Source organism: Tachyglossus aculeatus, chromosome X1 (genome assembly GCF_015852505.1).
Source record: "Tachyglossus aculeatus isolate mTacAcu1 chromosome X1, mTacAcu1.pri, whole genome shotgun sequence".
Classification (NCBI taxonomy): Eukaryota; Metazoa; Chordata; class Mammalia; order Monotremata; family Tachyglossidae; genus Tachyglossus; species Tachyglossus aculeatus.
The window spans coordinates 12,785,499-12,812,924 of record NC_052101.1 but is presented as its reverse complement, the minus strand read 5'-3'; the positions used below and the strand labels follow the sequence as shown (position 1 = coordinate 12,812,924).

The following is a 27,426-nucleotide window of genomic DNA, read 5'->3' as shown; positions in this document are numbered from 1 at the left end:
TTACTTTTATAATGGCATTTATTAAGCGCTTACTATGTGCAAAGCACTGTTCTAAGCACTGGGGAGGTTACACGGTGATCAAGTTGTCCCAAAGGGGCTCACAGTCTTAATCCCCATTTTACAGATGAGGGAACTGAGGCACAGAGAAGTTAAGTGACGCACCTAAAGTCACACAACTGGCAACTGGTGGAGCCAGGATTTGAACCCATGACCTCTGACTCCAAAGCCCAGGCTCTTTCCACTGAGCCGCGCTGCTTCTCTCAATTTGGAAGGTCTGCGTTAGTAGCAAGGAGGAATCGGATCTGTCTCCATCCATTTATCTATGGTGGGGAGGAGGTGGCCCCATTTAATGGTTTGGGGGGAATGACAGGACTGTTAGTTTGGCAAACTACCAGCTAGATTTATTTTCCAGATGTAGCCAGTGACTTTTTTAGCGGCTTCAGAATTGCTATTCCTTGTTATCTTTCTGACCAAGCTGCAAATGTTATTCTTGTTCAGATAGCAGATGGCAATAGGTGAGAAAGGAACTGAGCCACGGTGGTCCGCTTTGACACACGCCATAGTAACCGATTTTACCAAGTGGACGTCCATGCATTAGCATTTCCACAATTCAACACTTTACTTAATCTGTGGCACTGTCTGATATAGGTCACTGCTGTTTTATTTTACTAGACACACAATATAAACGTAAACCCACAGAGTCATGGCTCAACAATCTGAGGGAGAATAAGTGGCACTACATTTCTTCCTGATAGATATCAACTGCTCTCTGATTCTATGAAGGACCTGGGCTATTTTTTGCTAGATAAAGCACTAAGCGTGGAGTAGATGCAAGTTAATCAGACTAGATGCAGTCATTCATTCATTCAATCACATTTATTGAGCGCTTACTGTGTGCAGAGCATTGTCCCAATCTCTCATGGAAGAAAAAAAACTCACAATAAAATGCACTTCATTACATATCCCTAATCTAATGCAAATATTTGTTGAGGGTAAAGTTACTGCAAAAATGAAACAGATTGCAAACCAATCCAGGTTCAAAATATATTACCTGTTCATGACTTCGAATCATTTTCTTCCCCCTTCAGTATTGATTTTCCTATCTTTAAGCTGCCATCATTTCAACATATAGTTTTGAAAGAGTCACTGGACTCTCTTTATTGCTCTCTTTATTTGACTAGAATCATAAAAGGATAATATAAATTACATTGGTGCTGCCTGAAAAGAGCAATTAAATTAATAATAATAATGATAATAATAATAATACTCATAATGTTAAGTGCTTACTACATGCCAACCACTGTTCTAAGCACTGGGGTAGCTATAAGCTAATACAGTCTTAATCCCGATTTTACAGATGAGGGAACAGAGGCCCAGAGAAGTGAAGTGACTTGCCCAAGGTCACACAGCAGACAAGTGGCGGAGGCAGGACTAGAACTCAAGTCTTTCTTTCAGGCCCTTGGTTTATCCACTAGGCCATGCTGTTTTCCTCAACACGAGGAGGGACAATCTTCATTCAGTGAGCACTTACCGTGTGGAGAACACTGTATTAAGTGCTTGGGAGAGTACGATCTAACAATACACAGACACATTCCCTGCCCACAACAAGTTTACAGTCTTCACGTGTGTGTGGTGGGATAGGGACTAACGGTTCCACATCGGTCTTTTCGGCAGAGAGAGATTCATTGCAAACACATATTGACACCCATTTGCAGGTATGAATGGGTTTTAACATTCCTCTTCTCCTGAAAACCTTATTCATTCATTCAATCGTATTTATTGAGTGCTTACTGTGTGCAGAGCACTGTACTAAGCGCTTGGGAAGTACAAGTTGGCAACATATAGAGACGGTCCCTACCCAACAGCGGGATCACAGGCTTCATTGACACCACCCATCCTGGTTTTCCTCCTAGCTCTCCGGCCACTTATTCTCAATCCTTTTCGCACGCACCGCCTCCCGCCCACTTTCTCCCATTCTTTGTGAAGTCTCTCCTCACAGGGAGGATGTCCTTCTTAATAATAATAACTGTGGTATTTGTTAAGCACTAACTATGTGCCAGGCACTGTACTAAGCGCTGGAGTAAATCAGTTTGGACACAGCCCCTGTCTCATGTGGGGCTTCACAGTCTCGATTCCCAAGCATTTAGTACAGTGCGCTGCACACGGTAAGCGCTCAATAAATACGATTGAATGAATGAATGAATGAATGTGATAACTGAGGCCCAGAGAAGTGAAGTGACTGGCCCGAGGTCACACAGTAGACAAGTAGTGGAGCTGGGAGGATGGTCCACAGGCTTCCTCCCATCACACTGTTTGAAACTGTGTTCCATGGGGTCTTAAAACTGTTGATCCCGTCTTCCCTCCTTTTGTGTACCCACATTCATGAGCTGCTTGGATATCCTGTTCTTATCCGTTCTCACATGCCCTAACGAGGGAAGAGGGGTGGCTGGGCGTACTTACCCAATGCCGCTGAGTTTGTTGGGAAGCATTCAATCAATCGATCAATCTCATTTAGTGTACAGAGCACTGTCCTTGGCAGTTGGGTGAGTACAATAGATCAGTAAAGTGGTGCAGATGGTTATAGTTAGCAGTTAGTAGATCTACACAGTCATAAATAAAGATTGAGAAAGTATCTGGGCTATTTCTGCTCCCAGCTATCCCAGCTGAGAATTTCAAACAAGAACAATGGAAAACCCGCCTTAGGGAGTAAATTATCCAGCTGGACAGATAAAACTCAATTCTCTACCCACCTCGAGCTGAAGAAATCCAGAACTTGTCTTACCCGCAGCTGTTCTAACCTTGCGTATCCCCCAGTTGCAACACTGAAAATATTCATTCTCCTATAATGGGATTTATCTTTATCACCTTTTCAAGCTAAGAAGGAATACTGGGGGAAGGGAAGGCAGTGTACGCTACAGGCAGTGTACAGAGTGAAATGTCCACGGTGAAAGCAGTAAGGTGGAATACACTCTGTGCAGTGTATAGAGTGAAATGTACACAGTGAAGGCAATATACACTCACGGCTGCAACCCCTACCCAGGTTTCAGTTAGTCTATTTGGCTTCTGAAAATGAGATCTCAGTTGAAGACTTGGTGTGATGACTCTGTGCTATCTGCCTACTATTTTACACTTGCTAGTTATCACTTAACCCCGATACAAAAGTTGAAGCATGAATTTTAACTGGAGCATCTTTTACTGAAACTCATCCGAGCTTCATATGCATAGATACGACCCACAGTCCCACGTAACAGTGTGTTAATCTGAAATATGAAGTGCCTCCAGGACTGTTGTAATCAGAAAGGCTAATGTCTTTCCTGGCACTCTCAGATGAAGGTTCCTGCTTTCCTAATCCAGATAGAATCTATTTCACTCTTCCACTGAATACATCTCATGCCCCCAGCTATATAAGCTAGTTTATTTGAAATCTGTGCTTCTATAAATACTTTATTACCCAATTAACAGTGCCATGTCAGATAAACCCTTCTACTCCACTTAATCTTGTCACAAAATGGCTCTCGCTAATGGAGTCATTATTTGTGTATTGACCGTGATACGAGTGATTCAAGTGTGAGGAAACAACCCTAAAAAGTTGTTTATTTTTCTTGACATTGGTAGTCTGCATTATTTATGTCTTTATAGCATTATAAAATAAGAGGGTGGGAACTTGAAGCGGTGTTGACTTTAGCGGGTAAAGTCTGACAAGTGGATAAGCTACGTTTTAGATGAAAGTAGGATCCTTCACCGTGGCATTAATTCTGTCAGGCCAGTAGGACAAGGGCAGGCTTGGCAGGATACGCACTACAAAAGCGAGACAATCCTTGGGAAGGAAGAGAGCCAGGGGATTTCTGTCACAAGACTCAGTTTCTCCTCGGGCCTTTGGGGATTGTGGACCGAGATAGTGGTGAGGAGACAGGATTCACAAACGGTGGGTACCCAATTCTTCCTTTAACAGCAGGACTGCACTCCTAGTCCATCTTGTTCATTCATTCAATCGTACTTATTGAGCGCTTACTGTGTGCAGAGCACTGTACTAAGCACTTGGGAAGTACAAGTCGGCAACATATAGAGACCCCCCAGCCCTACCTCCTTCCCCTCCCCACAGCACCTGTATATATGTTTGTACAGATGTATTACTCTATTTATTTTACTTGTCCATATTGACTATTCTATTTATTTTGTTAATGATGTGCATCTAGCTTTATTTATATTTGTTCTGACGACTTGATACCTGTCCACATGTTTTGTTTTGTTGTCTGTCTCCCCCTTCTAGACTGTGAGCCCATCGTTGGGTAGGGACCGTCTCTATCTGTTGCCGACTTGTACTTTCCAAGTGATTAGCACAGTGCTCTGCACACGGTAAGCGCTCAATACGATTGAATGAATGGAGACGGTCCCTACCCAGCAGCGGGCTCACAGTCTAGTAGGGGGGAGACGGGCAGTAAAACAAAACATGTGGACAGGTGTCAAGTCATCAGAATAAACAGAAGTCAAGCTAGATGCACAACATTAACAGAATAAATAGAATAGTAAATATGTACAAGTAAAATAAATAGAGTGATAAATCTGTACAAACATATATACAGGTGCTGTGGGGAGAGGAAGGAGGTAGGGTGGGGGGATGGGAAGGGGGAGAGGAAAGAGGACTCAATCATTTCTTCAATCAATTGTATTTATTGAGTGCTTACTGTGTGCAGAGCCCTGCACTAATCATTGGGAGAGTATGACATAGCAGAGTTACTATACACGCTCCTTGACCACAACTTCTAGACTGTGAGCCCGCTCTTCTAGACTGTGAGCCCGCTGTTGGGTAGGGACCTTCTATGTTGCCAACTTGTACTTCCCAAGCGCTTAGTACAGTGCTCTGCACACAGTAAGCGCTCAATAAATACGACTGAAACTGAAAACTCCCTCCACTCATCCGCCAAGCTAGCTCTCTTCCTCCCTTCAAAGCCCTACTGAGAGCTCACCTCCTCCAGGAGGCCTTCCCACACTGAGCCCCCTTTTTCCTCTCCTCCTCCCCATCCCCCTGCCCTACCTCCTTCCCCTCCCCACAGCACTTGTATATATTTGTACAGATTTATCACTGTATTTATTTTACTTGTACATATTTGCTATTCTACTTATTTTGTTAATGATGCACCTATAGCTTTAATTATATTTATTCTGATGATTTTGACACCTGTCCACATGTTTTGTTTGCTTGTCTGTCTCCCTCTTCTAGACTGTGAGCCCGCTGTTGGGTAGGGACCGTCTCTATATGTTGCTGACTTGGACTTCCCAAGTGCTGGAAAGAGCCCGGGCTTTGGAGTCAGAGGTCAGGGGTTCAAATCCCGGCTCTGCCAATTGTCAGTTTTGTGACTTTGGGCAAGTCACTTAACTTCTCTGGGCCTCAGTTACCTCATCTGTAAAATGGGGATTAAAACTGTGAGCCCCCCGTGGGACAACCTGATCACCTTGTAACCTCCCCAGCGCTTAGAACAGTGCTTTGCACATAGTAAGCGCTTAACAAAAACCCTCATTATTATTATTATTATTATTATTAATACAGTGCTCTGCACACAGTAAGCGCTCAATAAATACAACTGAATGAATGAATGAATCGCAGGTTTACGTTTTGGGTGAAAACCTAAAATCAGGTGGCCATACAGGTCACAGGGGAAAGTGTCAAAAATGAAGTCTGCTTCGGGGGAAGGCAACCTGTTTGTGCGGAAGAAGCAAATGAAAGGAAACCTTTGAGCAAGCGATGTGCAAAAGCTGATTTCCAGCTGCAGGAGAAGCAGCGTGGCTCAGTGGAAACAGCACGGGATTTGGAGTCAGAGGTCATGGGTTCTAATCCCAGCTCTGCCAATTGTCAGCTGTGTGACTTTGGGCAAGTCACTTCACTTCTCTGGGCCTCAGTTACCTCATCTGTAAAATGGGGATTAGGACTGTGAGCCCCCATGGGACAACCTGATCTCCTTGTAACCTCCCCAGCGCTTAGAACAGTGCTTTGCACATAGTAAGCACTTAATAAATGCCAGTATTATTATTATTATTATTATTATTCCAGCCCCCACAGACATGCGATGTCATGACATCCCCCTTGACAGTGGCAATGTGTTGCCAGTATTGTGCTGTGTGCCTCTTTCACAGCAACAGCTGTGGTTTGAGTTGAGATGGGAGAAGGGATGAAACTGGAGAAGCGAAGGAGGAAAGGGGAGAAAGGAGGAGAAGAAAGGAGATGGGAAGGAAAGGGCAGTGGGAGTCAACATCAGGTGACTTCCCAGAAAGGCTGGTCACCAAGAGAAGCAGGGTGGCTCAGTGGAAAGAGCCCGAGCTTGGGATTCAGAGGTCATGGGTTCTAATCCCGGCTCCGCCACTTGTCAGCTGTGTGACTTCAGGCAAGTCACTTCACTTCTCTGGACCTCAGTTCCCTCTTCTGTAAAAGGGGGATTAAGACTGTGAGCCCCACGTGGGACAACCTCGATTACCTTGTATCCCCCCCAGCGCTTAGAACAGTGCTTGGCACATAGTAAGCGATTAACAAATACCAACATTAAATAGACAACTCATTCATTCAACTGTATTTATTGAGTGCTTACGGTGGGCAGAGCGCTATACTGAGCGATAGAGTACAGTGAGAGTACAAGAAAACACTAATCAGCGTGGCTCAGTGGAAAGAGCAAGGGCTTGGGAGTCAGAGGTCACGGGTTCAAATCCTGGCTCCGCCACTTGTCAGCTGTGTGACCTTAGTCAAGCTACTTAACTTCTCGGGGCCTCGGTTCCCTCATCTGTGAAATGGGGATTAAGACTGCGAGCCCCACGTGGGACAACTTGATTACCTTGTATCCCCCCAAGTGCTTAGAACAGTGCTTTGCACATAGTAAGTGCTTAACAAATATTATTATTATTATTAGAGAAGCACCGTGGCTCAGTGGAAAGAGCACCAGCTTTGGAGCCAGAGGTCATGGGTTCAAATCCCGGCTCTGCCAATTGTCAGCTGGGTGACTTTGGGCAAGTCACTTAACTTTCCTGGGCCCCAGTTACCTCATCTGTAAAATGGGGAAGAAGACCGTGAGCCCCCCGGGGGACAACCCGATCACTTTGTAACCTCCCCAGTGCTTAGAACAGTGCTTTGCACATAGTAAGCGCTTAATAAATGCCATCATTATTAAACAGGCACATTCCGTGCCCACGAAGGAAGTTCTGCTGGGTGTAGACTGGGTACTCCACAGGCCGCTCAGATCAGGAAATCCTCCCTTGATCCGCCCAGAGATGGAGTTTCCACCCCTTGTGCCAGCTGGAGGGAGGGGATCTCCGTGATTCTGAATGCCCCCACGCTGGTCGATTTATTGCCCCTCATCCCTCTCCGCCTATAGCCTCCTGATTCAACCTTTCCTCCCCGGGTCCGAGAAGCTGCCAAGCTGAGAGAGAGATGGGTAGCGGAAAGAGCGGCGATGTATTTGGGCTAAACCTGCTCCCTCCCAGCCCCAGCAGGGCAGGCTACTTGGTGGAGTAGTTGGGAGGGGAGAGGGAGATTTGGTCTGATCTGGTGTACCTAGCACTTGCCCCAGGCATTGACCTGATTGACGGACCCACATCGGCCTCATGGCCCAGTGGCCTGAGAGGCAGAAGCATGGCTTCTAATCTCAGCTCCACCACCTGTCTGCTGTGTGACCTTGAGCAAGTCACTTCACTGCGCCTCCTCATCTGTAAAATGGGGATTGAAACTGTGAGCCCACGTGGGACAGGGACTGTGTCCAACCCAATTTTCTTGTATCGCGGTGCCTGGCAGATAACAATAATAATAATGATGATGGCATTTATTAAGCACTGACTATGTGCAAAGCACTGTTCTAAGCGCTGGGGGGGATACGAGGCGATCAGGTTGTCCCACGTGTGATATTTGTTAAGCGTTTACTCGGTGCCAGTCACTGTACTAAGTGCTGAGGTAATCGGGTTGGACACAGTCCCTGTCCCATATGGGGCTCACAGTCTTCATCCCCATTTTACAGATGAGGGAACTGAGGCACAGAGAAGTTGACTTGCCCAAAGTCACACAGCTGACAAGTGGCGGAGCCGGGATTCGAACGTATGACCTCTGACTCCAAAGCCCGTGCTCTGTCCACTGAGCCATGCTGCTTCATACCATAGTTATTATTATTATTGTTCCAAGCGCTTAGTACAGTGCTCTGCACACAGTAAGCGCTCAGTAAATACGATTGAATATATTATTATTATTCTTGTTTGTTGCTGACAGCTGCAGGCAGGAGGGTGGGGAGGTGTATGTGGAGAGGAACAGCCCGGGCACACTTCAGTTCATCCTGCCATTTATGAGAAGTCGAGCTGCCACTGAGTAGAGCGACCATCTTGTTCAAACTTTCCAGTTTATAGGTGCAGGGTCACCTTGCTAACTACTGCACAGTTTTTGCTTTTGGCTTGTTTTTTTCTGTGGAGGCAAAGCTAATGGTGTTGCCCTCATGGTGTCTTGATTCCAAAATAATAATAATAAAAATAATAATAATAATAATAATAATAATAACAATAATAATGATGGCATTTATAAAGCACTTACTATGTGCAAAGCACAGTTCTAAGAGCTGGAGAGGTTACAAGGGGATCAGGTTGTTCCACGGGGGGCTCGCAGTCTTCATCCCCACTTTACAGATGAGGGAATTGAGGCCCAGAGAAGTGAAGTGACTTGCCCAAAGTCTCACAGCTGACAATTGGCAGAGCCGGGATTTGAACCCATGACCTCTGACTCCAAAGCCCGGGCTCTTTCCACTGAGCCACGCTGCTTCTATATAAAATTGTCTTATTCGTTAAAGAAGCAGCATGGCATAGTGGATTGAGCACGGGCCTGTGAGTCAGAAGGACCTGGGTTCCAATCCCGGCTCCACCACCTGTCTGCTGTGAGACCTTGGGCAAGTCACTTTACTCCTCTGGGCCTCAGTTACCTCATCTGTAAACTGGCAATCAAGACTGTGAGCCCCATGTGGGACAGGGACTGTGTCCAACCCGATTACCTCAGCACTTAGTACAGTGACTGGCACAGAGTAAACACTTAACAAATATCACAATTATTATTATTATCATTATTATTATTTAACTCATGAGCCATAGCTTCCCTACCCCTGCTTTAACTGGACAAGTGGAAATGAACTTAAATTACAGCACACATTCATTCATTCAATCGTATTTATTGAGCACTTACTGTGTGCAGAGCATTGTACTAATTGCTTGGGAAGTACAGCAAGAGAGATTTCAGAAGATGAATAGTTATTATTTAACTCATGAGCCAAAGGTTCCCCATCCCTGCTTTGACTGGATAAGAAGAAATGAACTTAAATTACAGCATTCATTCATTCATTCAATCGTATTTATTGAGCGCTTACTGTGTGCAGACCACAGTACTAAGTGCTTGGGAAGTACAGCAAGAGAGATTTCAGAAGATGAAGAGTTATTATTTAACTCACGAGCCAAAGGTTCCCCATCCCCGCTTTGACTGGACAAGAGGAAATGAACTTAAATTACAGCATTCATTCATTCAATTGTATTTATTGAGCGCTTACTGTGTGCAGAGCACCGTACTAAGTACAGCAAGAGAGATTTCAGAAGATGAATAGGTATTTAACTCACGAGCCAAAGGTTCCCCATCCCTGCTTTGCCTGGACAAGAGGAAATGAACTTAAATTACAGCAAGAAAGATTTCAGAGGATGACTAGGAATAAGAATGACTTAAATACCACTAGGACTTACAAAATTAGAATAGGTTATTCAGGAATCTGTGGAGTCTCCACCTTTGGATATCTGTAGGAGAAGCTCGCCTAGAAGGCCTGTCAGATGCAAATGGATGAATTAGGGGATCCGAAAAGGAATTTCAAGTAATCATTTCTAAATGTAATCGATTCACATGATGACGATGTTGAAGATGAGCAGAAAAGCAGGAAAGCAGTTGGGGAGTCGGGGGAACACTTGGCTACGGACAAGAAAAAGGTGCATTCAGAGATGAGAAGAAGGCAGGCAAGATCCTTAACCAAAGCTGAGGGTGGCAGCTGCACCCTTGACCACTTGGGTTGATGACTAAGAAAGCCCAATTTATCATCAATAATCACTTCAGATCAGAACTCGAATCTATTAAGTGAAAGAATCTCTATTAAGTGCTAATTACAGTGCTCTGTGCACAGTTAAGTGCTCACTAAATACCACTGACTGATTAGGGATCACTAAGGATAATAAGAAAAACGATAATAATTGTAATAATAACAATGGTATTTGTTAAGTGCTCACTATATGGCAAGCTGTGTGCTAATCAATCGTATTTATTGAGCGCTTACTGTGTGCAGAGCACTGTACTAAGCGCTTGGGAAGTACAAGTTGGCAACATATAGAGACGGTCCCTACCCAACAGTGGGCTCATGTGCTGACTTTCATACAGTACAACCAGGATATAGTCCCTGAACCACATGGGGCTCACAGTCTTTGGGGAAGAAAAAACAAGTATTTAATCTTCATTTTACAGATGAGGAAAGTGAGGCACAGAAAATTTAAATTATTGCCCATGGTCACATTGCAGGCAAGGGGTAGAGATAATTAGAACCCATGTTTCTTGTCTTCAAATCCCGGCTCTGCCAATTGTCAGTTCTGTGACTGTGGGCAAGTCACTTCACTTCTCTGGGATTCAGTTGCCTCATCTGTAAAAATGGGGATGACGACTGTGAATCCCCCGTGGGACAACCTGATCACCTTGTAACCCCTCCAGCACTTAGAACAGTGCTTTGCACATAGTAATAATAATAATAATAATAATGACATTTATTAAGCACTTACTATGTGCAAAGCACTATTCTAAGTGCTGATAGTAAGCACTTAATAATAATAATGATGGCATTTATTAAGCGCTTACTATGTGCAAAGCACTATTCTAAGCACTGATAGTAAGCACTTAATAATAATAATAATGATGGCATTTATTAAGTGCTTACTATGTACAAAGCACTGGGGAGGTTATAAGGTGATCAGGTTGTCCCACAGGGGGCTCACAATCTTAATCCCCATTTTACAGACGAGGTAACTAAGGCCCAGAGAAGTGAAGTGACTTGCCCAAAGTCACACAGCTGACAATTGGCGGAGCCGGGATTCGAACCCATGACCTCTGACTCCAAAGCCCGGGCTCTTTCCACTGAGCCACGCTGCCATTATTATTATTATTATTGTCTTCCAGTTCTGTGCTCTTCCCATTAGGCCACAGTTCCTCTTTTTTCTTTCATTTTTACCTCTTTTAGACTGTGAGCCCACTGTTGGGTAGGGACTGTCTCTATATGTTGCCAATTTGTACTTCCCAAGCGCTTAGCACAGTGCTCTGCACACAGTAAGCGCTCAATAAATACGATCGACTGATTGATTGATCTTTAGGTTTTAAGTCTTTTCCTTCCCTTCTTTGTCAGCAAATCTTTAACATCTGATTTTTTTTTTTAGGGTAGGAAATCAGCATAGCAATCCATCAGTGGATCTGGTGAAGGAATTTGAGCGCTTACAATGAGCAGAATATTGTACAGAGAGCTTGGGAGAGTACAGTGCAACAGAGTCTGTAGACAGGTTGACCACCAATCCCCCTAGAGATAGGTATTGTGTGCCAAGGGCTTCACAAACCAAAATAACTGTACCTTTTTGACAGACATATTGTGACATGGAATCAGGCGGCGGTGGATGGACGGTCATTCAGCGGCGTATAGATGGCAGCGTGGACTTTCATCGGACATGGAAAGAATACAAAATGGTAACAAGGCTTGGTTTAAGTTTCTCAGAGACAATCATTTTCCGGATGAAATCCACTTTTCAACACTGGACCATTGATTGGGAGTCCCAGGTCACGGGTTCGAATCCCAGCTCCTCCACTTAACGGCTGTGTGACCTTGGGCAGGTTCATTAAATCATTCAATTGAGCGCTTGCTGCGTGCAGAGCACTGTACTAAGCGCTTGGGAAGTACAAGTTGGCAACATATAGAGACGGTCCCTACCCAACAGTGGGCTCACAGTCTAGAAAGCAGAGAAGCAGCGTAGCTCAGTGGAAAGAGCACGGGCTTTGGAGTCAGAGGTCATGGGTTCGAATTTCAAATCCCGACTCCACCACATGTCTGCTGTGTGACCTTGGGCAAGTCACTTAACTTCTCTGAGCCTCAGTTACCTCATCTGTAAAATGGGGATTAGGACTGTGAGCCCCACGTGGGACACCCTGATCACTTTGTATCCCCCCAAGTGCTTAGAACAGTGCTTTGCACATAGTAAGCGCTTAACAAATGCCAACATTATTATTATTATTATTAGAAAGTCACTTAACTTCTCTGTGCCTCAGTTACCTCATCTGTAAAATGAGAATTAAGACTGTGAGCCCCACATGGAACAACCTGATCACCTTGTATCCCCCCCCCCCCCAGCGCTTAGAACAGTGCTTTGCACACAGTAAGCGCTTGATATATACCATTATTATGATGATGATGATGGTAGTTATTAAACAAATCAAAGACTTGCTTGAGGCATGGTTTGGGTAACCTACTTAATGATTTTTTTGGGAGGGGGGTCTATGCTTTGATAACCAAAAACAAACAAAAAAACCCTTTTTACTTCTCAGTACTCTAGTCAACTGTTAACCAGGCAACCACAGGAGGCTTGAAAGTGCAGTGTTTGTTTTTAAAGGAAGATCCGGCATTTCTTTCTATGTCAACTCTTTCATAGTTTCACAGCTATAATGTGAACTACTTTTATTTATGTTTCTACTGGCAGTTTTCCCCAATAGTTCTAGTAATTTAGAACCGATGTCTTTTCAAGCAACGTTTCAGTGATTTAAACTTCTCTCATTAAAAGCCTATGTCCTAAGTGCTCCAGACCCAAATCTTCACATTGAATAGATTATGTTAAATGGTTTTCTGATAGCCATCCTATTATTTAAAAAACAAAACAAACCACCACCACAGATGAAGTAATTTAAATATGTAACCTTGATTTCAGGGATTTGGTGATCCGGCGGGGGAGTATTGGCTAGGAAACGAACTTGTTTCCCAGCTGACTAATCGGCAACGCTATGTCCTTAAAATTCAACTCAAAGACTGGGAAGGAAACGAGGCATATTCATTCTATGAACACTTTTATCTCTCCAGTGAAGAACTCAACTACGGGTAAGAACGGTATATGTAAGAGAGTGAATATAAAGCGAGAACACTTGACGCATTCCATTAAGCATTTTGAGATTCACTGTTTAGCAGCATCGAAAGGCATGAAACGCTACCAGATTCCCAAGGAAATCATATCCAGATTTGTAGAGACTTTTTCATGATTTCATACCATTGAAATTTTGACACAGCAAGTCTGGCTTAGACTGAGAGCCTCCTTCTAAAAGGAGAATGCCGTGAGACTGCAGTTATGCAGTTCTGGGATTCTCTTTGAATACGGGGGCACATGCTCTATTCATTCAATCGTATTTATTGAGCGCTTACTGTGTGCAGAACACTGTACTAAGTGCTTGGGACGTACAAGTCGAGAACATATAGAGACGGTCCCTACCCAACAACGGGCTCACAGTCTAGAGGGGGGAGACAGACAACAAAACAAAACATATAAACCAAATAAAATAAATAGAATAAAGTACAAGTAAAATAAATAGAGTAATAAATATGTACAAACATATATACATATATACAGGTGCTGTGGGGAGGGGAAGAAGGTAAGGTGGGGGGCATGGGGAGGGGGTGGAGGGGGAGAGGAAGAAATGGTGTCAAAACTGTCAGAATAAATAGAATTATTTATTCTAATTCCCCAGGCCAGGGGAAGGACGTGGGCCGGGGGTCGACAGCGCAATGGGTTAATAGGAGTTTATTAGACTATGAACCATCGCCCTCCATTTTGTTTTCACGACCAATTCAGTACGACGACGTTGTTAATACTTTTTTTTCCAAGTTTACTTTAGTGATGGGCCAGTAAGAGCCATTATGTAACCAAATATATAAATCCTACCCACAACCTAAGAAAGCTTTAGATTGGGGTGATTTTGTTTTTAGGTTCTGAAGCATATGGTGCATATTATAGCATACAGAAAATAAAGAACTCTCGTCTATTTATAGGCTTTTTATCATAACTGGATAAAATATTCTGGTCATGGTGGCAGATACCACACCCATTTTAAAGATAAAGTAAGCGCAGGGATGCCGTTCAAATATGCTATTAAAAATCTACTTGTTGACTTTCAGAACATTAAACTTGGTGAAAGACCTTATACCAGAGGGCTAAGTGGGTGGTTTAATGACAAGAAAATCAATCTGAGTGAACAAAACGTACCGCTGTGTATAGGCTTTGCTCCTAAATTCCTTCTCAACGTTGTCATCGATAGCTTCAATGAAGCAAATAGAGAACATTCGTTAACTTCTGTAAGACCAAATTGTGAAGTCGTGGTGTGAAGGCGTGCCTTACAGTTAGTACTGTGATTTGTAGCCAGAAGTGTTAACTAAGTCCTGGAGAATTTACAAAGGAAGTAAAGTCCCCGTCCTCAAGGCAAAAGCGAACCCAGGCAAATAAAGGTATATAAAACATACACGCATCAATCTTTAGAGGTATATAAAGAGAGATACTGAAGTATTTTGGAGGTGGAAAAAAGAGGACACAGTTCCTGGAGATTTTAGAGCTAGCAGACTTTTTAGAGTCAGGGATCACTAGTTTGGAAAGACTTCAGAGAAGAGGCAAGCTTTGATGATTTGGAGGAAAGGAATGAGGAGACAATTCCAAGCAAGTAGAGGGGTATGTGTGATGGCCCAGAGCCAAAGAAGACAGACGAGTTTGGGTGAAGGCAAGCCGGTTGGCCTAACTCCCTACGACAAAGTATTACAATCCAAAACGACATGGTTCCCTGGAGGGGATCATCCTTCCGTGTCAAATCATAAAGTGTTGGGAGTTAGTGCTGAGCCTTGGATAAACCAGGAAAATGAGGGGCCAGGTGGTCAGGGCCAGAATACTGCATTTTTTTAAAAAATATGACATGGAGTTTGCACGTGGAGGACAAGTAGAACACGAGTTGGCATATGAAAAAGAATATAACAAGGAGGTAAATTTTTACCGTACTTTCCCCACCTCTATACTGCAAAAGTTGGTCCTTTTCCAGAGTTTTGTTTTCGGTATTGAACTTGCACTGTACTAAACGTAGCGATCATTAAAAAGATAATCAGGTCAGACAGCTGGGGCTCACATCCTAAGTAGGAGGGAGAATGGCTATGCCTCATTTTACAGATGAGGAAGCTGAGGCTCCGAGAAGTTAAGTGACCTACCCGAGGTCACCCAGCAGGCCAGTGGAAACACAGGGAATAGATCCCAGGCCTCCTGCATCCCAGGCTCCGGCTCTTTCCTCTAGGCCACACTGCTTCTCAACACTTCTGGAGGAAAATTAGAGAAGAACCTCTGGGGAGAGGATTAAAGATTAGAAACAAACCCCTGGAAGGAGAACTTCTGATAGTAGACCTAGAAGGGGTCTAAGAATGTTAAGTGATGTCACTGACTCCTTATACTTAAACAGGGAGCCTCATCAGAAGCAGTGTGGCTCAGTGGAAAGAGCCCGGGCTTTGGAGTCAGAGGTCATGGGTTCAAATCCCGGCTCCGCCATTTGTCAACTGTGTGACTTTGGGCCAGTCACTTAACTTCTCTGCGCCTCAGTTACCTCATCTGTAAAATGGGGATGAAGACTGTGAGCCCCCCGTGGAACAACCTGATCACCTTGCAACCTCCCCAGTGCTTAGAACAGTGCTTGGCACATAGTATGCGCTTAATAAATGCCATCATTATTATTATTAATTGGAAGTACTGCTTTCTCCTTCACCAGCAGCACCCAGTGAAGTAGAAAATCCAACAGTACTGTACTAAACGCTGGGGTGGTTAATAATAATAATAAGAATCATAACAATAATGGTATTTGTTAAGCGCTTACTATGTACCAAGCACTGTTCTAAGTGCTGGGGGGGGGGGGATACAAAGTAATCAGGTTATAATAATAATGATAATGATAATAATGGTATTTATTAAGCGCTTACTATGTGTGTAAGTGTGTCCCATTTGGAACTCACATTTTTAATCCCCATTTTACAGATGAGGTAACAAAGGCACAGAGAATAATAATAATAATAATAATAATAATAATAATAATAATAATAATAATGGCATTTATTAAGCACTTACTCTTTGCAAAGCACTGTTCTAAGCGCTGGGGAGGTTACAAGGTGATCAGGTTGTCCCATTGGGGGCTCACAGTCTTAATCCCCATTTTACAGATGAGGGAGCTGAGGCACAGAGAAGTGAAGTGACTTGCCCAAAGTCACACAGCGGACAAGTAGCCGGGATTAGAAGCCATGACCTCTGACTCCCAAGCCCATGCTCTTTCCACTAAATTGCACAACTTCTCAAGAAAAAATAATAATAATGTTGGTATTTGTTAAGCATTTACTATGTGTCTCAGCTCCCAGAACAGCTGTTCTAAGCGCTGGGGGGATACAAGGTAATCAAGGTTGTCCCACGTGGGGCTCACAATCTTAATCCCCATTTTACAGATGAGGTAACTGAGGCACAGAGAAGTTAAGTGACTTGTCCAAAGCCACACAGCTGACAAGTGGTGGAGCCATAATTCGAACCCATGACCTCTGACTCTAAAGTCCATGTTCTTTCCACTGAGCCACGCTGCTTCTAGTAGATACGATTGACTGACTAGATTTGGCACATAGTAAGCACTTAACAAACAGTATATAAGAGTATGTTGAGTCATCGCAGCATTGAAATTATTTCCACCTACCGACTTGAAGTAAGGAAGAGTTTCCTTTGTAATACTTAACCTCCTCTTTTCCCTGTCCTTTGGGTGGCAGGGTTACTCTCCCCCTTCTAGACCGTGAGCCCGCTGTTGGGTAGGGACCGTCTCTATATGTTGCCAACTTGTACTTCCCAAGCGCTTAATACAGTGCTCTGCACACAATAAGCGCTCAATAAATACGATTGAATGAATGAATGCAGAGTCAGGGATTGAAATTACAGGGCAGACCACGCTTGGAGGTTGTCTCACGCCAGAGACCCATCTGATTCGCCTGCCTGGGCAAATAAAAACTACAGTAGCCGCCTCTCCACCTGTCCTGGGTATCAAGACTACAAAGCTTTCAAAGGAGCAATTTAGTAAATCAATTTTGAAAATGGTTTAAACAGAATCAATCAATCGTATTTATTGAGCACTTACTGTGTGCAGAGCACTGTACTAAGCACTTGAGAAGTACAAGCTGGCAACAGAATAAGAGCTCCCAAGTGATGCATAGCCAACAATTTTTTATGGTATTTGTTAAGCGCTCACTAAGGGCCAGGAACTGTTTTAAGCACTGGGGCAGATACAACGTAAATAGGTTGGAGGCAGTCCACGTTCCACATAATAATAATAATAATGAAGGCATTTGTTAAGTGCTTACTCTGTGCAAAGCACTGTTCTAAGCGGTGGAGAGGTTACAAGGTGATCAGGTTGTCCCACTTGGGGCTCACAGTCTTCATCCCCATTTTACAGATGAGGCAACTGAGGCACAGAGAAGTTAAGTGACTTGTCCAAAGTCACATAGCTGACAAGTGGTGGAGCCGGGATTAGAACCCATGATCTCTGACTTCCAAGCCTGTGCTCTTTCCACTGAGCCACGCTGCTTCTCCCCACATGGGGGTCACAGTCTTAATACCCATTTTACAAATGAAGTAACAGGCACAGAGAGGGTAACTGAGGCACAAAGAAAAGAGTTTGAAGCTTTTTCTCCTTTAATGTATTTTTTATGGCATTTATTAAGCACTTACTATGTGCAGAGCACTGTTCTAAGCGCTGGGGAGGTTACAAGGTGATCAGGTTGTCCCTCGGGGGGCTCACAGTCTTAATCCCCATTTTACAGATGAGGTAACTGAGGCACAGAGAAGTTAAGCGACTTGCCCAAAGTCACACAGCCGACAATTGGCGGAGCTGGGATGGGATTTTCGATCGGTATGACTCCGTGGGTATACTGCTATAGAGTGATTGGAAATTTGACTTCACTTTGGCCTGAACTCACCCCAAAGGGGTTCCTAACTTTTTGTTCCCTAACTCAGTTGATTTTTAAAGACTAAAGTAGTATATGATTGTCTTGACTCCAAACTAAATATTTTTTCATCTGGAATCAGTTACAATCTACAGCGGTGCTCTTTTTTAAAAACAAAAATTAAGGCACTGGAGTGCTTGCCGTTTCAACCTTTCCAAAATGGGTCATTACCCTTGTCCACCGACATTATTAAAAAATAATTATTCCAAACTATGGTGGCTGTCTGTAAACAGATACTTCCTTTGGAAATGCAATGAACTTATTTATGTGTCATAAAAAACAAGGGTTTAGAGTATAGTTTAATTTTCTTGGCATTTCAAATTAGATGCCTTACATTTTAGGCATCATTATCTCATTAAAATATGATGCATAAGTATCTGATGCAACATGAACTTTGAGTTGCCTAAAGCCAAGGTTTCTTTTACATTTTCTTTTTTTTCTTTTTTGGGTAATCGTTAAGCATTTACCATGTGCCAGGCACTATATTAAGCACTGGAGTAGCTACAAACTAATCAGATCGGACACAATCCATGTCCTACATGGGGCCCTCCATCTTAATCCCATTTTATAGATGAGCTACCCGAGGCACAGAAGAGAAGTGACTTGTCCAAGGTCACGCAGCACACAAGTGGGAGAGCAAGGATTAGAACCCAGGTCCTTCTAACCACCAGGCCAGTGCTCTATCAACTAGGCCACACTGCCTCTTCTGCATTACTGTGCTGAGTGTATGCAAATGCATCATAATATATAATTTATAGAGCATTATTACGGTTGCATCTGCTCTTCTCCTCCAAGAGGCCTTCCCCAATTAAGTCCTCTTTACCCTGGCACCTTTCTGCGTCATCCATGCACTTGGATCTGTGAATTTTGAGCATTTGATAGTCTCCCCACCCTCAACCCTACAGCACTTAGGTACATATCTTTAAATTATATGTTATAAATTATTTATATTAATTCCTCTCTCCCCTTCTACACTGTAAATTATTATTATTATGGTATTTGTTAAGCATTTACTATGTACTGGGCACCGTTCTAAGCGCTGGGGTGGATACAAGCAAATCGGGGTCGATATAGTCCCTGTCCCACGTGGGGCTCGCAGTCTCAATCCCCATTTTACAAATGAGGGAACTGAGGCACAGAGAAGTGAAGTGGCTTGCCCAAAGTCACACAGCAGACAAGTGGTGAACCCTTTTAGACTGTGAACCCACTGTTGGGTGGGGACTGTCTCTATATGTTGCCAACTTGTACTTCCCAAGCGCTTAGTACAGTGCTCTGCACACAGTAAGCGCTCAATAAATACGATTGATTGATTGATTGATTGGTGCAGCCAGAATTAGACCTCCCAAGCCGATGTTCTTTCCACTGCACCACGCTGCTTCTCCAACTCTAAACTCACTGTGGGCACGGAATTGTCTGCTGTATTATACTCTCCCAAGTGTTTAGTACAGTTCTTCCCACATAATCAGTGCTCAATAAATACCACTCAGGATGATGGATTAATCTTGAAAAAAATAAACTTTATTAAATCTTAGAAAATAAACTGGCAACTAACGGCCACATCAAAAACATATTTTAATGGGTAGTATCATTTCTGGTCATACTAGACAATATTGGCAACTCACTTCTAAATGAAGTTAGTTTTGCAATCAGTATATACCTCAACGATTCTTTCCACTCAGGTTTTTATAAACCCAACTTATTTTTATTGCAATCAATTCCTAGGCTAAGAGCACTTTTCATGCTCAATTGAAATTCCAAAAGAAAAAGTCTTAATCAAAATCAAAGTCAACATGAAGTTAAATCTTAAGGCCAAAAAAGACCCTTAAATCTATATTTCCTGACAGAATTTAGAGCTACAAAGAGCGGCAAAATTCATTTCATCTTCTCTTTCTTCTAGTTGTCTTTGAGAGGTTTCATAAACATTAAAATGGCCAAAAGATGGCAAAGGGAGAGAAAGGAAAATAGAGACTTCAATCGATGAGTAACGGAGTGGATTGAGGGGAATTAAAAAGGTCATTCCCAAAAGCGAAAAATCCAGCACTGTGTCTTAAAGCTGAAGGGAGAAAGCTGTCCTGGTTGTAGTCATGTTCTTCAATAGAGGAAGTTAAGAATTCCCCATAAAGCCAGTCTACTTTCTTGACATTTATAATTGCACAAAGAGAACACTGCTTTTTTATCTGGGACCAAATTTCCCACACCCTACTGAGATTTCCATTGATGAAAAGTATGTTGAACAGTCATAGTCTGCAAAATTAGAATTTGTTTGGTCAACTGTCAGATAAGGAAGCTGTAAACTCGTTATGGTCGGAGAATGTGTCTGCTAATTCCGCTGTACTGTACTCTTCCAGGCGCTTAGTACAGTGCTCAGTAAATAGCACTGATTGATAAGGAATAGGTTTTCTTCCCTTGTCACCCTTAGAGTTGTAGGGATAGATAGCACCTTGTGAGGTTATTCAGTCCCATCCTCTGCCTCCAAGTGGAACCGAAAATCCAAAGAAGGAGATGTTACATTCCCCCTTGGGAAGGTACCTCTGTCACTACCAACTCTCATCCTCTAGTTCTGACTTACCGAGAATTGAGCCAAAGTAAGTTGGTCTGAAGTATTTATTGGGTATCCATGGTGTGTGGAGTGTTGTATTGGGCAGGTAAAAGGAAGAATAAGTCATAGAAGAACAACAAGAGTCCCTGCTTCTGAAGGAAGATACCCAAAGAACATGAAACAAAAAATCCTACTGTCTTAAGAGGGGACACAGATTTAATTGGCATGAAGGTGAGGGTGGGAGCGGTGGGACATGGAGGGAAGTCCGAGGCAGGAGAGCTAGGGAAAAGCCCACCATTTCCCCCCACATGAAAGGAACAGTAAAGAGTGGTCAGATAAACACACAGATGCTTGTGAACCAGCGGACAAATGCACACTGAGGAAGATAGTTAAATAAGTACACAAATTCAGAATATGCACACACGGACACAAATATACAGGGAAAGATTCACCCACAGCCGCAAACACCGAAACACATCAGCACGAATACACAGATGCCTTAGGTGCGCACAAGATCAGCAGGGCAAGGGGGCCAAAAACAGACACATATAAAGGTCAGAAGGAGGGGTGGAGAGATGGAAGAGGGAAAGAATGAAAATGAAATATGTGACAAGACGGGGGAGAGAGCAGAAAAAGACAAATCATGTGGCTTTTGTATTAGTCTCAGTAAGAACAAATACATTATAAGGAAATCAGAAGTGGGAAATAAGAAGCCCCCGAGGTGCTTAAAACAGAGACCACGGATACGAATGGATGAAAATTACCATACCTGAATTCAATCAATGGAAGAGTGCTTACTGTACACAGAGCACTGTACTAAAGGCTTGGAAGACTACAACAGAGCTGGTATACACAATCCCTGCTCTAAAGGAGCTTCCAGGGTATAAATCAAAGACACAAACCGAACAGGGACCGATAAAAATATACACAGGAAGGAACAACAGACACAAACACAAACTCATGGCGATGTATCAAATGGAAATAGTATTTATTAAATGCTTACTGTGTGCAGAGCATTGTACTAAACACTGGGAAAGAATTCACAAGTGACACTGAGACTGAGTCTCTGTCACTCGGGGGCTCACAGTCTCTCCCTACGTACTGGCTAAGCCATGACTAGCTGCACTGAACCAGGATCGATTAGCCATATTGATTTATTGAACTATAAACCGTTGAGAAGCAGCGTGGCTCAGTGGAAAGAGCACGGGCTTGGGAATCAGAGGTCATGGGTTCAAATTCCGGCTCCACCAATTGTCACCTGTGTGACTTCGGGCAAGTCACTTAACTTCTCTGGGCCTCATCTGTAAAATGTGAGACCCACATGGGACAACCTGATCACCTTGTATCCCCCCCAGTGCTTAGAACAGTGCTTTGCATGTAGTAAGCGCTTAACAAATTCATTCAATCGTATTCATTGAGCGCTTACTGTGTGCAGAGCACTGTATTAAGCACTTGGGAAGTACAAGTTGGCAACATATAGAGACGGTCCCTACCCAACAGCGGGCTCACAGTCTAGAAGGGATGCCATCATTATTATCATAAAACCTCATGCTCATCTCTCTTCCCAACAAGTTTTTTTTTTTTGAATTCGTAGGTTATATTTAATCGAGAACAGGAAAATAAAATATATATGTTTTTGTAGTGCTTATCGGTTTAAAAGAACTCTGCACACAGTAAGTGCTCAGTAAATACAAATGACGATTGTACTGAGCGTTTGGGAGAGTACAATACAACAGAGTTGGAAGACACGTTCCCTGTCCACAGTGAGCTTACAGTCTTAGACTAGTCTTACGGTCGATAGTATTCATTAAGCTCTTACTATATGTCAAGCACTGTTCTAACTGCTGGAGCAGAGAAAAGTTAATTAGGTCAGACACAGTCCCTAACGGGGCTTCCAATCTCAGTAATTGATTGACTAGTTATTGAGAGAGAGACGGGGAGAGACAAAGAGGGAGAAAGAAAGGGAAGGATGCATCAGCCCTCTTTTACCTTAGGTTCTGCTGACAGGTTGTTCCTGTTTATACTGTTGAAAAATGTTTTGAACAGAGAATACATCAGAACAGTAACAAGGACAGGCTACAGCATCTGTTATTTGAATGGGATTTTTTTTATTGCAAAATACTTTTCCACCACTGTACGTCAACAAGTTAACGTCCATCTGATGTGTTTTTCCTTTCTGCACTACACAGGATCCACCTCAAAGGACTTACAGGGACAGCAGGCAAAATAAGCAGCATAAGCCAACCAGGAAATGATTTTAGCACAAAGGATGCCGACAATGACAAATGTATTTGCAAATGTTCACAAATGCTCACAGGAGGTAGGAATGGCTCTTTGTTGGTCACTCATCCTATTTTTATTGGCAGGGAAGACTTTCATGAGGTAAATAATTGGTCATTTTGACTTTTCAAAATCTGACTAGTACAGCGTCCAAATCTCAGGGACGGAAATGTTCGCTCAGTGGTAATCTGGATTTTGCTTTTCTTTGTTTTGGACTGTCCGACCTGAAGCGAGACTAAAATTTGGTGAAAACTGATGAATGTCGTCTATGTCTTAAAGTTCGTGTCCCGGCAAGCCCTGCCACTGAGAAACTGAGCCCACTGTTGGGTAGGGACCGTCTCTATATGTTGCCAACTTGGACTTCCCAAGCGCTTAGTACAGTGCTCTGCACACAGTAAGCGCTCAATAAATATGATTGAATGAGTGAATGAATGACAAAAGGCATTTGATGTCAGCAGACTCATTTCTGAGTTTGTGCTTAGTCCTAGTCTTAAAAAGAGTTTAGACACCTAAATTTTGTAACAACAAAAACCATTTCTAATGAACACAATTTCATTACTTAACTACAAAAAATCACCAATACTTTATGAAGACTATAGACCTTCTTGATGGTGCCAATATATATAAACACATGACATGGCCATATATAGTTTATATCTATATAGATACATAAATATACTCAATTACATGCAATCTATATCACATAGATTCATAATCTATGTAAATCAGTTACATCGAACACAGAAGAAAGACCTATCTATTTTATCACCATCATGTTAGCACACTAATTCATACTGAGGTTTTTGGATAATTACAGTAAAACAAACCCTCATCACTTTGATATTCCATTACTTAGAAGTACATGGCTTTCCACCCCCACCTCTGCCCCTCTTGATTGATAATTGCTTTTTCAACTTTTCCTCAAAGACAATAATAGTAATAATGATGGCATTTGTTGAGCGCTTACTATGTGCAAAGCACTGTTCTAAGCGCTGGGGAGGTTACCAGGTGATCAGGTTGTCCCACGGGGGGTTCACAGTTTTAACCCCATTTTACGGATGAGGTAACTGAGGCACAGAGAAGTGAAGTGACTTGCCCAAAGTCACACAGCTGACAGTTGGCGGATTCAGGATTTGAACCCATGACCTCTAACTCCAAAGCCCAGGCTCTTTCCACTGAGCCACGCTGCTTCTCTAAAGATAAAATATGACCACTAAAGCTATCCAGAATCTATGAGGCTTCCCATAGAAACATGGGGAACACCAACTAGGAAAGCACTGTTCCCAATCTTGGAAATATTCAGGATTAGAGACGAGCAACATTGCAGTACTGAACTGACCGGGGCAGCCTATACAGGTCACGGTTAATTCTACCAGAAAACTAGAATGCAGAGCAATAGTAGGTTTGCTGTTTTTGTTTTTTTTCATCTGTTGTGTGAATTGAGTGTGAAAGTGGACAAAAGTGCAGTCTATACATGTATGTAGATACATTAATATCTATTATCAACTTAAATACTGTTATTTGGCTCTACTTGGAAATTATAGTAAGTTACTCATTCATTGTTAAATCATTCTCAAATAGGAAGTGAGAACACTGAGGTTCTGAATCAATCTGGTGGAAATTACAGTTTAAAGGGTTTTTTCATACTTTGAAGAAGAATTTGTTAGGAGTAAAACACATTTGAAACACACAAATCATTGATAGCTCGAATAATCTTGAAGATACTCTTCTAGTTTACAACTCAAACATCTGGTTCCCTGTAGATTGTATAAAAATGCCAAAAGGGAATTGAGTTTATCAGAATAAGTGTTTAATCAGTGACATAGGTCATTCCGGCAGCCATAATTATTACAAAAGCTTCTATTATGCCAAAAAAAACAAAGTTTCCTTTCTCTCCTCTTCTCTGTTCACGTTGTCCCTTTTGAGAACCATGGGAAAGGGGATAAAGAACCCCAAAATATTTAACCACTTCTCTTTTATGTCGGCAATTCCTACATCCTGAATGCATCTGTTTCAGCATGAAGTGGCTTTAGAGACCACCCACGCAGGTTGGGCTGTTGAACTCAGAAGTACAGTTGAACGTATGAAGGAGACAATGTATTTATTCATTTAAATAGGACTGTAGAGCTAGAAATAGGGTGGAAATGTCAGCTTGAAGAAGAAAAGACAGCACAAGGGAGCATGCAAACATACTGCCTTGAAGTCAAATAAGCTCCAGACATGTTTCCCTCAGACCGCAACGTTCACTAAGTCTAAGGGGGGTCAATATTTGCTGTATTTAAAGATAAATAACTATCCCAAGAAAAAGGATAGCTGTAAACCTGTCTTCATATGGTATGGATGGTTTAAAGTTGGGTTGGGTTTACGGCATTTGGTTTTCTTCATTTGCCTGATATTTAGAACACTAAATATACCAAGCCTCACTGCTTATCCCTCCTGCTTAAACTATGAGCCCAGTGACAGATAGGGACAATATGTAACATGATTATTTTGCATATAACCCAGTGCTTAGAACAGTACTTAGCAAGAAGCAGCATAGCACAGGGGAAAGAGCTCGGGCTTTGGAGTCCGAGGTCATGGGTTCAAATCCCGCCTCCACCAATTGTCAGCTGTGTGACTTTGGGCAAGTCACTTCACTTCTCTGGGCCTCAGTTACTGCATCTGTAAAATGGGGATTAAGACTGTGAGCCCCCCTCCCCACAAGGGACAATCTGAACACTTTGTAATCTCCCCAGCGCTTAGTACAGTGCTTTGCACATCGTAAGCGCTTACTAAATGCCATCGTTTTGTAAGCAGCATGGCAAAGTGGAAAGAGCTCGGGCTTTGGAGTCAGAGGTCATCGGTTCAAATCCCAGCCCCGCCACTTGTCAGCTGTGTGACTTTGGGCAAGTCACTTCACTTCTCTGTGCCTCAGTTACCTCATCTGTAAAATGGGGATTAAGACTGTGAGCCCCACGTGGGACAACCTGATCACCTTGTAACCTCCCCAGCGCTTAGAACAGTGCTTTGCACATAGTAAGCGCTTAATAAATGCCATTATCATCATCATCATCACATAGTATGCACTTACAAATACTATTATTACCATATCCTATCTACCCCAGTGCTTTGCACATTGCTTGGAATAGTGGAGCAGTGTGGTCTAATGGGTAGAACACTGGCCTAGGAGTCGGAAGGACCTGGGTTCTAGTCCCAGCTCTGCTACTTGTCCGCCGTGTGACCTTGGGCAAGTCACCTCAGCCGTACAATGGGGATTCTGATTGTGAGCCCCAGGTGGGACATGGACTGTGTCCAGCCTGATTAGTTTTTATCTACTCCAGCATGTGGAACAGTGACTGACACATATAATAATAATAATAATAATAATAATGACGGCATTTGTTAAGGGCTTACTATGTGCAAAGCACTGTTCTAAGCGCTGGGGGCGGGGGCTACAAGGTGTTCAGGTTGTCCCATGGGGGGCTCACAGTCTTAATGCTCATTTTACAGATGAGGTAACAGAGGCTCAGAGAAGTTAAGTGACTTGCCCAAGGTCACACAGCAGACATGTGGCAGGGTCGGGATTCAAACCCATGACCTCTGACTCCAAAGCCCGGGCTCTTTCCACTGAGCCACCGCTGACACATAGTATGCATTTAACAAATAGAGAAGCAGAGTGGCTCAGCGGAAGGAGCCCAGGCTTTGGAGTCAGAGGTCATGGGTTCGATTCCCAGCTCCACCACAAGTCTGCTGTGTGACCTTGGGAAAGTCACTTCACTTCTCTGGGCCTCAGTTCCCTCATCTGTAAAAATGGGGATTAAGACTGTGAGCCCCCCGTGGGACAACGTGATCACATTGTATCCCCCAAGCGCTTAGAACAGTGCTTGGCACATAGTAAGCGCTTAACAAATGCCATCATCATCAAATACCAACAGAGCATGTGTCTGGGTGTCAGATGACCTAGATTCCAATCACGGCTCTGCCAGTTATCTGCTGTGTAATCTTGGGCGAGTCATTCAACGTCTCTGTGCCTCAGTTCCCTCATCTGCAAAATGGGGATTGAATACCTGTTCTCCCTCCTACTAAGACTGTGAGCCCCATGTGGGACCTGTTATCTTGAATCTACCCCAGTGCTTAATACCCTGGTTGGCACACAGCACGCGCTTAACAAAAGCCTCAATTAATAAGGAGAACAGACATTTAATGCCCATTTTAGATAAGGAAACTGAGGCACTGAGACATTAAGTCTCACAGCAGGTAGACGGCAGAGATGAGATTAGAACCCAGGTCCTCTGACTCCCAAACCCATGTTCTTTCCACTAGGCCACACGGTTTTCTACATTTCATTGTTCTCGAGGAATGTAGAGAACAATGTACATTTCACTGTTCTCGAGTATCAGAGTGGAAGGGATCATCATCATCAATCGTATTTATTGAGCGCTTACTATGTGCAGAGCACTGTACTGGATGACAAGAATGACCCGAGCCCCTGAGAGACAGGCAGTTATTCCCACCTATATACTCTCTCCCAGG

General features: G+C 43.1%; 2 protein-coding genes across 2 annotated transcripts in view; one reads left to right on the top strand and one right to left on the bottom strand.

Moving 5' to 3' along the window:
- The window catches only part of MCPH1 (microcephalin 1), a gene marked incomplete at its 5' end in the record, with an annotated part of 367,307 nt that overhangs the window by 220,480 nt on the left and 119,401 nt on the right, over positions 1 to 27,426 (bottom strand). The gene's annotated exons all lie outside the window — the stretch shown is intronic.
- Positions 1 to 27,426, top strand: part of ANGPT2 (angiopoietin 2) — a 105,399-nt gene that overhangs the window by 76,993 nt on the left and 980 nt on the right. The window contains exons 6-8 of the mRNA XM_038771681.1: positions 11,657 to 11,758; positions 12,988 to 13,154; positions 22,824 to 22,954. Coding sequence (XP_038627609.1) covers positions 11,657 to 11,758; positions 12,988 to 13,154; positions 22,824 to 22,954 — 400 coding nt within the window. The remainder of the gene's footprint in view (positions 1 to 11,656; positions 11,759 to 12,987; positions 13,155 to 22,823; positions 22,955 to 27,426) is intronic.